We start from the raw sequence: 12164 nt of genomic DNA, 5'->3' as shown, positions 1-12164 counted from the left end.
TCGACAATACCCCCTGATGGCCTGTCCCAACCCTCAGCCTCGACCTGATGATGCTAATGCTGCTGCCGCCGCAGCATGGAACCCCATTGTGTATGTCCAGAGGACGTGGAGACATGATGAAATCAAAGACATTGTAGAAGACCTACCAGACCCAAGTAAGGACGCTGTGAAATATTCAGCAGAAATTAGGGTATTGGTGGGTCAGTACAAACCATCTGCTGCTGAGATAGCCCATATCTGTAAAAAGAAATTGGGACTCAGGTGGGCGGATGTACAGGAACAGTTTGATTGCAACTACCTGTGGGCTGTGAATGGCGCATATCAGGACCAGATAACAGCGTTGCTGGCCAGGATTGTGGAGATGTATCCAACTAAGACCGACTGGACTGCCATCAGGGAATGCACTATGAAGAAAGATGAGGGCCTGGAGGCTTTCAGAAAGACTTGAGACCTGTTTCAGGCTACACAGTGGTATCAGACCAAACGAACATGCATATGGGGATCTGCTGAAAGACGCCCTGGTGAGGGGTCTGACACCGGGCCTGGAGAAAGCTGTGAGGACTACCTGCATCAGTTGGGAGACTGAGCCATTAGCAACAGTGGTACAGCACTGCAAGCATGCTGAGAGACAAAGTACTCAGAAGGAAGAAAAAATAAAGGAAGAAAAAGTGAAGACACAGAAACTACAGGCTACCCAGATGACGTTTTACCAGGGAGCAGCCCCAGCAGGGACAGGAGTGCGCAAGTGTTACAACTGTGGGAAGCCGGGTCATTTTGCTGCTGACTGCTCCGAGCCAACGAATCCACAGAGGAACAAAGGTAGGGGCGGACCGAGAAGAGGGGCCCAAAGGGAGGGGGCAAGAAGTGGAGGAAAAGGAGCACATGCATGGACAGCCCCATTCCAACAACAGCCGTGGCAGCCACCTCCCAACCAATGGCAGGTCGGGCAACCTCACGGGGTCCACAAGGAGTCCCTCCAGGCAGAGGACAAACTGGAGCCTGGCAGACGGGTCTGCCAGCACAGACAACCCTGTACAATCCAGGACAGGGACAGGAGGAGGTGTATTGACATGATGAGGAGACAGGGACAGATGTGCTAAAATCCTCAGAGCAACAAGAGCATTTGTTTTTAAAGTGTCACACCCTTCCCAGAGTAGAGCCAACCCTGGAGGCTTGCGTCAATGGTGAGTCACTAATATTTCTTGTTGATACTGGGGCTGCTATGTCTGTGATTAACTGCAAGGCTATGACAAAACCTCCCATGTCTAATGAAATAGTCAAAACTGTAGTGGCTTCAGGCCTCCCACTCAGAGAGCGGGTAACTATGCCTCTGCCTGTCTCCTTTTGTGAGGAGAAGTGTCAACATCAATTTCTCTACTCTGACCACTGTCCTGTCAACCTGATGGGCAGGGACCTCCTGTGTAAACTTGGCATCAACATAACATGTGGCCGAACCGGTTTAACTGTTATTCATGAGGAAGAGGAGGAGGGGGAGGAGAAATTGATGTTAATGTCTGAGCTTTGTGACTGGTATTATGCATGGAATGTTGATGATGAGGTGCCCAATATTGCTCGTGTTTTCTCAATGGCCAAAACCCATTGGGGCCACGAGGGCAGTTTCATGTCTGAAGCAGGCTTACATTGCACCTCCCATTTATCACCATTGACAAGAGATCTCCATTATGAGAGACAATGGCTGTGTGATACATTACAGGATGAGCCAGTGCAGTGTGAGGGTTTATACTGTAGCAGTGATTTCTGTGCTTTAGGGGTTAATCTAACCCCTGCACAGAAAGAGCTCTACCTGTTTGAGGGTAGCGCACCACATGTGTCCCTGGCAAAATCAGACAGAGTAGAATGGGTGGATACTGGAATTTGGATGAAATGCTTGGTTAATGCTACAGACTGGGAGATGCGCCCTGATGGGTCAACTTATTCACCCAGCACACTGACAAGTTGTTACCCACTCAGTTGGGAAACTCCAACTGAGAGGGGTGTGCATGGTGTTGATCAGGTTCTTTTTCTACCAATGTCATGTTGTTGAGTGAAGACTCACCCCTCCTGAGGGACCCTAAATGCCTATGGGCAAGGGACAAGTATGATTTTGGGAGAATAAAGGGAGCTGAGCCAATGGTGGTCACTCCTAAAGATACCAGGCGCCCATCTAGAGCACAGTATCCACTCAGTAGGGAGGCAATAGCAGGTATTACTCCTGTTCATGCATCCCTGTTAGCTAATGGTGCTTTGATTCCCTGTCCAGAATCACCCTGTAACACCCCTATCTTGCCTGTTAGAAAACCTTCAGGTGATTGGAGATTGGTCCAGGACTTAAGGCCTGTGAACGATGCAGTTTTTGCCCGTGCCCCGGTGGTTCCTAATGTTACTACTCTGTTGGGGGCGGTACCACCCACAGCAGAGTGGTTCTCTGTGATTGATTTGACAAATGCATTTTTCAGTATTCCAGTGGCACCAGAATCTCAGTTCTGGTTTGCTTTCACGTTTCTAGGAAAGAGATATACGTGGACTGTGGCTCCAATGGGCTACGTGGAATCCCCTGCTATTTTTTCAGCAGCTTTAGCACAAAATCTGGAGGGTTTTATACCCCCTGAGGGCAGCACTCTGATTCAGTATGTGGATGATTTGTTGTTGTGCTCCAGCTCAATGGAAACTTGTGAAACTGATACTCGAGCTCTGTTGATATTTCTCGCTGAGAATGGCCACAAAGTTTCAAAGAAGAAGTTACAGTTGGTTTCACAGACAGTGAGGTATTTGGGTCATGACATCTCTCCCAATGGCAGGCAGCGGGGTGGAGAGAGGATACAGGCTATTCTCTCTGTCCCACAGCCGGTTACTAAACGACACATGATGTCATTGACTGGTATGGCAGGGTATTGTAGGGCGTGGTTACCTGACTATGCTGAGGTGGTGCAGCCACTTGCTGACCTTATTTATGGCCACAAAATGGCTATGATTGACAAAATTAAGTGGACACCAGAGGGACTGACTGCTCTGACCAGACTGAAACAACTCATGACTACTTCTCCCTGTTTGGGACTCCCTGACCATTCTAAACCTTTTAACCCCTTTGTTTGTGAGAAAAGTGGTTTTATGTCATCTGTTTTAACACAGGAACATGGAGGAAAGCAGCGCCCGGTTGGGTATTATTCCAAACAGCTGGACAGTGTGGCCAGAGGTCTGGTTTGTTGTTTGAGAGCTGTGGCTGCTGCTACTGAAGCTGTGTTGGCTTGTGCAGACATTGTTGCCATGTGTGAACTCACTGTACACGTTCCTCATGCTGTACATGCTCTTATTTCACAGGCAAAGACGGCCCATCTAACACCAGCTCGACTGCTCCATTATCAGAATGTTCTTCTGACAATGTGTCATGTGACCCTGAAGAGGTGCACTGTGTTAAATCCTGCTACTTTGTTGCCCACCGAGGATGATGGAGAGCCGCATGACTGTGCTGCCATGGTGGAGCTTGTCTCTAAACCAAGGTCGGATTTAACTGATTTCCCTTTGCAAAATGCACATTTGGAACTGTTTGTAGATGGCTCTGCTCAGCGTTCTGAGAAAGGAGAACCATTGGTTGCGTATGCGGTTACTACTGCCTCAACCACACTGGAAAGTGCTAAATTACCCTCCCACCTTTCTGCTCAAGCAGCAGAACTCTTTGCACTCACTAGAGCTTGCATATTAGCTAAAGGCCAGTCTGCTACTATCTATACAGATAGCAGATATGCCTTTGGTGTGGTACATGATTTTGGTACTCTGTGGAAACAGCGTGGCTTCCTGACCTCCTCTGGTAAGACAATCTCTCATTCAAAACTTGTTGATAACTTTCTAAAAGCTATTTTGCTCCCTTCTGAAATTGCTGTTTGTAAGTGCCTTGCTCATGCTAACTCTTCCGACCCTGTCTCCAAAGGTAATGCTATGGCTGACTTGGCAGCTAAGGCAGCAGCTGTCTCCTTGGAGGCACCTGTGTTACAGATGGTTTTACTTCCTGATCATAACCTCTTCTCTCCCACTGATATCTCTGACTTGCAATCCTCTGTAGGTTGAGTTGAGGAAGTGGAAACGACTATGTACATATGACCAGGTGCAGAAACTCTGGCTGGGCCCGGCTGGGCTACCAGTCTTACCACGTTCATGTTTCCCCTACTTAGCTAAGTTGTCACATGGTAGGGATCATGTGTCAAAGGGGGGAGTTGTTGATTTTGTAAATACATTTTGGTTTGCACCTGGGTTTTCTGTGTTTGCTGAACAATATTGTGCAAAATGTGTGATTTGTATGACTAACAACATGGGAAGAGGGATTCCGATGCCACTGTCGGCTCATCCAACCCCTGAAGGAGCATTTGAACACATGATGATGATTTCATTGAACTCTCTCCTTGTCAAGGTTACAAATATTGTCTGGTGATAGTGGATGCCTTCTCTAAGTGGGTAGAGGCTTTCCCATGTCGACATTCCACTGCTGTAGCAGTAGCCAAGAATCTCCTTAGGGAGATCATCCCAAGGTGGGGGTTACCATCTAAATTAACCAGCGACAATGGCTCCCACTTTGTAAACCTGGTGATACAGAACTTGTCTGCAGATAGACCTCAGGACCCATTGTAGCTATAGGCCGCAATCGGGTGGTTTAGTTGAACGCGCTAATCAGACCCTAAAATCTAAGATGGTGAAGCTTATGGCAGAGACAGGGCTTTCCTGGGTCACTGTGATGCCCCTGGCTCTGATGTACATGCGAGGGCGGCCCCACAGAACCACTGGATTGGCTCCTCATGAGGTTCTGACAGGTAGACCAATGAGGATGATTCATTCTCCTTTCCCACAGAACAAGCTGACTGATGGGCTGTGACGATGACATGGTAAGTTATTGTACTGCTCTAAACAATGTTCTGAAGGCTATTTTCCCCAGGGTGAAAGCGGCTCTACCCCAGCCTCTGGTGGGGATCCTGCACAAACTGCAACCAGGTGACTGGGTGGTGGTGAAAGACCTGAGACGAAAGCACTGGAACCAGCAGAGGTGGACTGGACCATACCAGGTGATGCTGATTACCCCCACTGCTGTTCGCATAGCTGAGAGGTCTACTTGGATCCACGCCAACCACTGCAGGAAGGTGCCATACTGCCCACCAGACCCTGAGGATGGAGGACCAGAGACGCCGGAAGTCACCGCCTAGATGGCCATGGGAGGATCAGGCCCAGACTCTACGCATAATGTTTCTTGCTCTTGTCTTGAGCCTTCTCATTACAGTTGCCATATGGACAGTGATTCAAGGACAACCGGTACTGGAAAGACAACATGGTACTGACTCGACTGATGACCGTTCAGTCTCATGGCGGGACTTAAATAACAGCCACTCCAGCTCGAGCCAACGGCAGGCTCAGGACAGGAGTCCAGCAAACAATAGCCGCTCACATATCGAAAGAAGAAGATCGATGCATCCACTGGATGAGCATCACAGTAGGAATCACGAGGGAAACACTTGGTGGTCACTGCTTAACTATACAGTAAAGACTGAACTGATGTTAGGAAATACCTCCTGTTATGTATGTAGCATGTTTCCACATTCAGCGATCTCCCCATTCTTACAGTATTCAGTAGAGGTCAGCATTAAAGACACTCTATGTGCACTAGAAGTGCTCTTGTCCAATGAGAACACAGGGGGTCAACCCTCACTAGGTAGAACACTGAGGGATAAATGCATTAATGGTAATTTGTCATCAACAAAAGATTTAAGAGGGGGATTTGATTGTTCACATTGGTGCAGTAGAATCATCTTAGAACCTAGATCCCGTGTACCAGAACCTATTCAAGTACAACCCCGGCGAACCCCATTTAGGACCTGTCATTGTCACAACCCAAGCAATATTTCCATACCACAATTTAATGAATCCTATCTGGGAATGTCAACATGTGTCAATTATAGTGTTTTCCCAATAGGATGTAGCTGGAAGAAGGGAACATGCAGCTCTGGATACCCCATTAGACTGAGGGTGGGGCACACCATTATTGATGCGGAAACTGACAATCGTTCTCCTCATCAATTTGGCTCGGCAACATTTACTGATCATTATTGGATCTGTGGTGATAAAGCCTATCTCTACTTACCCACAAATTGGACAGGATGCTGTATTTTTGGTAAACTAAACATATCCCTTGTGGTAATGCAAAAAACGAATTCCTCCATTCCAAGCAGGTTAAGACTAATTAAGAGGGACATCTCGCAATCCAATTATGTCCCCAGTGACTCGCGACGATCCTCGAAATTGGAAAAGTTCTGGCGTGGTTTATTCCCCTGGTATGGGGCATCGGAGAATGCACATGAGTTGGATAGGCTAGGATATCATTTGGAATCCCTGGTAAATTTGACCACTGCAGGGTTTTCTATGATAAGACCAGAGTTGCAAGCCACTCGACTCATGGCAACACAAAATAGGGTGGCACTTGACATGTTGCTAGCACGTGAAGGAGGGGTGTGTCAAATGATAGGAGATCACTGTTGTACATTCATACCCCAGGGGGATGACAATTTGACTATTGTAGTGGAACATTTGAAAGAGCTTAGTGGTGTTCTCATAAGGGAACACCAGCCTGAAGTTGACTGGAATCTGTTAGGATGGGTTCAGTCAGTGTTTGGTGCTTGGGGAGCGACTATTTTCCACTGGTGCATCTATGGTCTAATATTACTGATTGCTCTGTTGCTAATTATCATTTGTGTGAAGAAATTGTTTAATGAAGTGGTTGATGTTCTTACTATGCCCTTGCTTGCAAATGAAGTAGGTGTAGATGAAGAATCTGAGATTGATGGACGACAATCAGGTGAACACAGTGAAATATTCTCACTGGACAGTGTAGATAGAGAGGGTTCACAGTATATGAATGATTTCCCTGACCTATTCCCTATTCCTGACTATATCTCTGATAGTGGGGAACCCAATTCTGAGCATGAGGACTCAGAGGGATGACTGTCCTTATCTTCTGATGAGGCCTGTGTTTAGACACTGGTTCTCCTGTAATTTAGGGAGCATTTATATGTTGTTATTTTTTATTTTACTCAACAAATGTATTATTCTGTGTGATTAAACATGTGCAAGTCTGTCTTGTGGTATAAAGGTTGTAAACTTAGTTTCTGAAGGGATTTGATTCCCTAATATCTTTATATTTTGAATATGTTTTTTTTATTTTTTCATATACTTTGCAACTATTTTTAGTAAGGTACCATGTTACTGTTCTGATTCTTCAGAAGGGACAGAGTCCCTTGAGAGGGGAATGTTGGGGATGAATCAGAATGAGTTGGGTAACATAGATAAGATGTTTTATTTTCATCATATGCTTGTGAGATACTTGACATTAAAACCTTTCCCTTTGTCTTTCGGTTGGTAGTTGCAGTTATCACTTCTCAGCTAGGGCTTAGTCACATTGGGGCGCAGAGAGGGGAGCGGTCAGGCTTGTCTTCATATGTCAATGTAACTATTCCTAAACCATGGGAAGCGATGGTGTTATTAATGGGGAACCATTGTCACTATCTCATACAATGTCTGTACGCCAGTCACTCCCTACTTTTCTCATTGGGGGAAAGAGTATGGCTGTGTCTGGAACCATTGTATTTCCCCTCTGAGGTTGCCCTTATCTTGACCTAGTATTTGACCTAAGAGGCTCACTATCTGATTTTGAGTTTGTCCAGGTTTGGGAGTATCTAGGATTGACAATTGATATATGCCATTGGATGAGGTAATGTTTTCATAGACAGTGAAGTATCAAGCATGAGATTTAAACCTTGTCTTGGGAGATCAAACTGAACGATAATTTATAGCGAATGCTGTCTCTGTTTGGGATACTCCTCTCTAAAGTAAAAGTATTTCTTTGTGAAGCAGTTCCTAATATCTGTGGTTTGTCATGTCGACTAGGGGGTGGATCTTTGCTATAAAAGATCCCAGTTGCCATTATGTTAGGCACTCAACTTTTCATTAGAGATACTGAAATGTTGAAAGTCAAATGCTATTGCAAAAGCTTAATGATTATTAAATGTGAAGTTTAAGTATAACTCTGACTGGTGTGTGGTTTACTCTCTCATCATTTGGTAATACAGGAAATTGCCACGACAAATATTAAAAATAAACTATTACATATTCCTGCACCTGTCCCCAATAATTTATACCACGGTGACCACAGATTAAATATGCAACACCACAGACAACAAAAGCATCAGGTGGACTTATTGTTTGGACCCATTATAGCATACTCAGTAAATGTGTGGAAAGCTACAGAGAAGAATATGAGGTCTAATCTTAAATGGAATTCTTAATGTGTAAGAAACCATTTATATCAGATTCTTGGTCTAAGAAGGATGTTTATACTTTCAAAGACATATTCAATGTGAATGGACTCCTCAGTTTCCAGGAAATCCACCAGTGTTTTAATGTCCCAGGTTCATCATTTTGTCTTTACCTTCAACTACGCCTATCCACCCAGCCTATGGGGTCCCCTGGGGAGCAGAACTAGCAGTACACCCATTGGTCAATCTTCGAAAGGACAGGCGCCCCTCTAAAGGAGTTGTTTCTGATATCTATAGTCAATTAATTCTAGCAGCACAAAAACCATTATGTCTATCCACTGTATTTGGAAAATGATTTTATACTTGCTGACAGACAAATGAATTGGGAGACAGTATGGAAAAATATATTTGGATCATCTAGAAACCCCAATCACCAAATCATTCATATTTTTTTGCCATATAACCTATCTAACACCTCAAAAAAGACATCACATGGGTATTAGTCTATCACCATTTCGTGAGTTCTGTACCACAGGGGACCTTGGTACTATTCAGCATGTGCTGTGTAAATGCCCGGGGGTGGTTGCATTCTGGGGGAAAGTCAACGATGTCATCTCTGTACTTAGATAAAATACTGCCATTAGATCCAATAGGGATGTTGCTTTGTGTTGACTCTGATTGGCACTTGTCAGAACACCAACAGAGAGTGTGGTTGGCAGGAATCACAGTCGCTAAGAAAATTATTGTACAAAGGTGGATTCCACCTCATCAGTTACCATTGCAACAATGGCTGCTCACATTTAAGGATATTGTACTTATGGAGTTCTCCACGGCCAGGATCCATAGGGCCAAGGTGTCCACTGGACACATGGAAAAAAGCAGCAGGGGATATTTACAAACCCTTAACCAACGGGCCTTACATCCATGAATGTGTTTCAGTAATTTGTCACTATTTCTGAGGCTATATGATGTATTGTTCAGTAGATATACTATGTAACATTAATTTATTTGACATGCTATCAGATTGCCGGTGGGGAATGGGGGGGTTTAAAAAATATATATCTGTAAATGTATTGTATGAATCCTATGAATTGAAATAATAACTTCATGTAAAAAAAAAAACTAGGTGACAACAAAATAGTTTTCTGATCGGTTGTATCTTAATCACACTCCTCCCACTCGCTCTTTCTCTTCTCCTGGAACCATATGCCCAGCAGCTTGTAGGTGCGCGCGGAAAATACGACAAACTTTAACCAAAATAAATATTGTACCATTATTTAAAAAAAATGTTGCACAGCTTTTTCTCCCCAATTTCATCATATCCAATCTCGATCTTGTCTCATCGCTGCAATTCCCCAACGGACTCGGGAGAGACGAACCACACTCCTTAACACCTGCCAGCTTAACCAATGTGTTGGCGGAAACACTGTTCAACTGACGACCGAAGTCAGCCTGCAGGCGCCCATCCTGCCACAAGAGTCGCTAGAGCGCGAAAGGAGCCAAGTAAAGCCCCCCCGGTCAAACCCTCCCCTAAACTGGAAGACACTGGCCAATTGTGCGCCACCCTATGGGACTCCTGGTCGGTTGTGACACAGCCTGGGATCGAACCTGGGTCTGTTGTGATGCTTGTTTCACGCTTGTTTTATCGCTTGTTTACTTGACAATAACATTTTGGTTATATTTGTGTTTGTGTAGGCTACACAGCTGAAAAATCAACAAGTTCAACATGGTGCCACGACAACAATGTTTGCCCATTTTCATAACCACTATGAAGCTTTTCTGAATGAAAATAACGTTGTGACAGATCTCCTAGTTACAGGATACAGAGAAAGTACATCACTTCAGACTCCAGTGATATGAGGAATGGTAATGTGCTGTACTGCCATAAACTTACTGACATAGAGGCACGGTGCAACCTTTCATATCTGACCTATGACCTTGCTAGGTCAGACATATCACCCGGAGGTTAATGTTGTCCTCTGTCTGATGTCCATTCTAGTTTACTCAGGATTAGGTCTGGGAGATGCCCCTGTGCGGTACAGGACAGGTACTGGTGGAGGCATTTGGAGGTTGTGTGTGTGTGTCTGAGCATGTGACTTTGGAAATGTTGACCTTTGCCACTGGCTGACCTGTCAGTGACCCTGAAGGTATTCTAGACTGGGATGAAGGACTTCCATCTGGCTCAGTGCTGATTCCTGATAGATTCATAATGAAACTGGCTCAGTGCTGATTCTTGATGAATTCATGATGAATCTTCAGATGTAGATGACTAGTTATCTAATACTTCCTCATGCCATTCTAGTGGGTACTACTAGAATGACCTTAGAAAATGGTGCTCTTGTCAACTAGTCTCTTTGGCATGAAAACAAAAAGCTGACTAAAATAAAGTATCAGGCAGTCTGGTGGCATGTTGGGGTTGGACTGATTTTCTTCCCTGGGGAACTGACCTCTGACTTTTTAATCTTTGACCTTTACCAGTCTGGCTGACGACCTGTGTCCAACCTCTTCCTGTGCACACCACACAAGATTAGTGCAGTGACCTATAAAATGACCTGTGACTTACATCTAACCTCTGACTTTGATCTTTGACCTCCTCTGGTCTAGCGCTGGTGTCGTGTTAAGGATGGGGGAACATCTGGGGAGTGTACTGTTCTATTCTGGGAGAGGGGACATGGAAATCTAAGTTTCTGTTTCACAGGGCTCTCTATCTGTCACACACACAGTCATGCACTTACACACCCAATACTGCTACACAGAAGTTGCCAGCTGTGTGTGTCTGGTTGGTCAACCAAGCATTGAGGCATACAAATCTTTTTGCTTCACACATGATTATATGTTGACATGATATGGATTATTCATCCTCAATGGGACTGTTTCACCTGTATCTTTCTGATAAGGAGGGATATTTGTAGACATGGGAGGTTAGGAGGGTTATGAAACTAGTTTGTAACCATTATTTCTGAGTTAGTAAAAAGGTTATACTTGGTGATGTCATATAACAAGACCATTAGTTTTGTGTTCAGTGGACCAATGATGTGTGTCATTTCGAGGAGGAGGTTTTTGTACGGCTCTAAATCACTGTGTGAACACATGTTTACTATTGGGATAGTGGTAACTCTGACAGTAGTAAACTGCTGCATCTTCAGCCTGGACTCCACTGATGGTCAGAGTGAAGTCACTCTCAGACCCACTGCCACTGAATCTAGCAGGAATCCCACCTTGCAGTTTCTTTGCATATCTTATAAGGAGTTTGGGAGCATCTCCAGGTCTCTGTTGATACCAGAAGGCACCCTCATCTCCATCACTGTATTTGTACACTTTAGGGTTGGTTCTACAGGTCAGAGTGACGGGGTCTCCTGGAGAAAATGTCACTACAGGAGACTGAGTCACAGTCACCTGACCTCTGGATCCTGAAGAGGAAAATATTAATTGATCAACGAGTATATAAAGGATATTATTTATATTGAATAATATTTTATGCAGACACATTTATTAATTATGAGCCATTTCAATGATTATACAAGGCACTCAACAATATGTATGTTTCCATTGTAAGAGTTATAAAACAACAGACCTTTGAGGCAGCAGCAGACCAGTGTCCAGATGAAGATGGTGATCAGAGTCATGGTTGTCGTGGTTTCTGTTGTGTTGATGGACAGATCTCAGTCCTGCAGTCTGAAACTCACAGGGTTATAAACACTCCCAGAGCACTGAAGCATGAGCTGCCAATGCAAAGCACCTGCTCTATGGAAATACCCTTCCTCAGGACAGATGATGAAACTGTTACTGCAACACAATAATAATATTAAACATGGAAGGAAATAGCTGACCTAAATCTCTGGAAGGACTTGACCATAGTATTTAGTTACATGTAAGTGT

The 12164-nt window shown here is 44.6% G+C and overlaps 1 gene segment (V, D, J or C); it reads right to left on the bottom strand.

Moving 5' to 3' along the window:
• Positions 1–11360: 11360 nt before the first annotated feature.
• Positions 11361–11911, bottom strand: LOC120050802. The segment is given in 2 exon segments: positions 11361–11695; positions 11860–11911. Coding segments are annotated over 2 exon segments (387 nt in total).
• Positions 11912–12164: the final 253 nt, after the last annotated feature.

The sequence above is a fragment of the Salvelinus namaycush genome, chromosome 7, assembly GCF_016432855.1.
Source record: "Salvelinus namaycush isolate Seneca chromosome 7, SaNama_1.0, whole genome shotgun sequence".
Lineage (NCBI taxonomy): Eukaryota > Metazoa > Chordata > Actinopteri > Salmoniformes > Salmonidae > Salvelinus > Salvelinus namaycush.
This window is presented reverse-complemented; position numbering and strand designations above follow the sequence as displayed.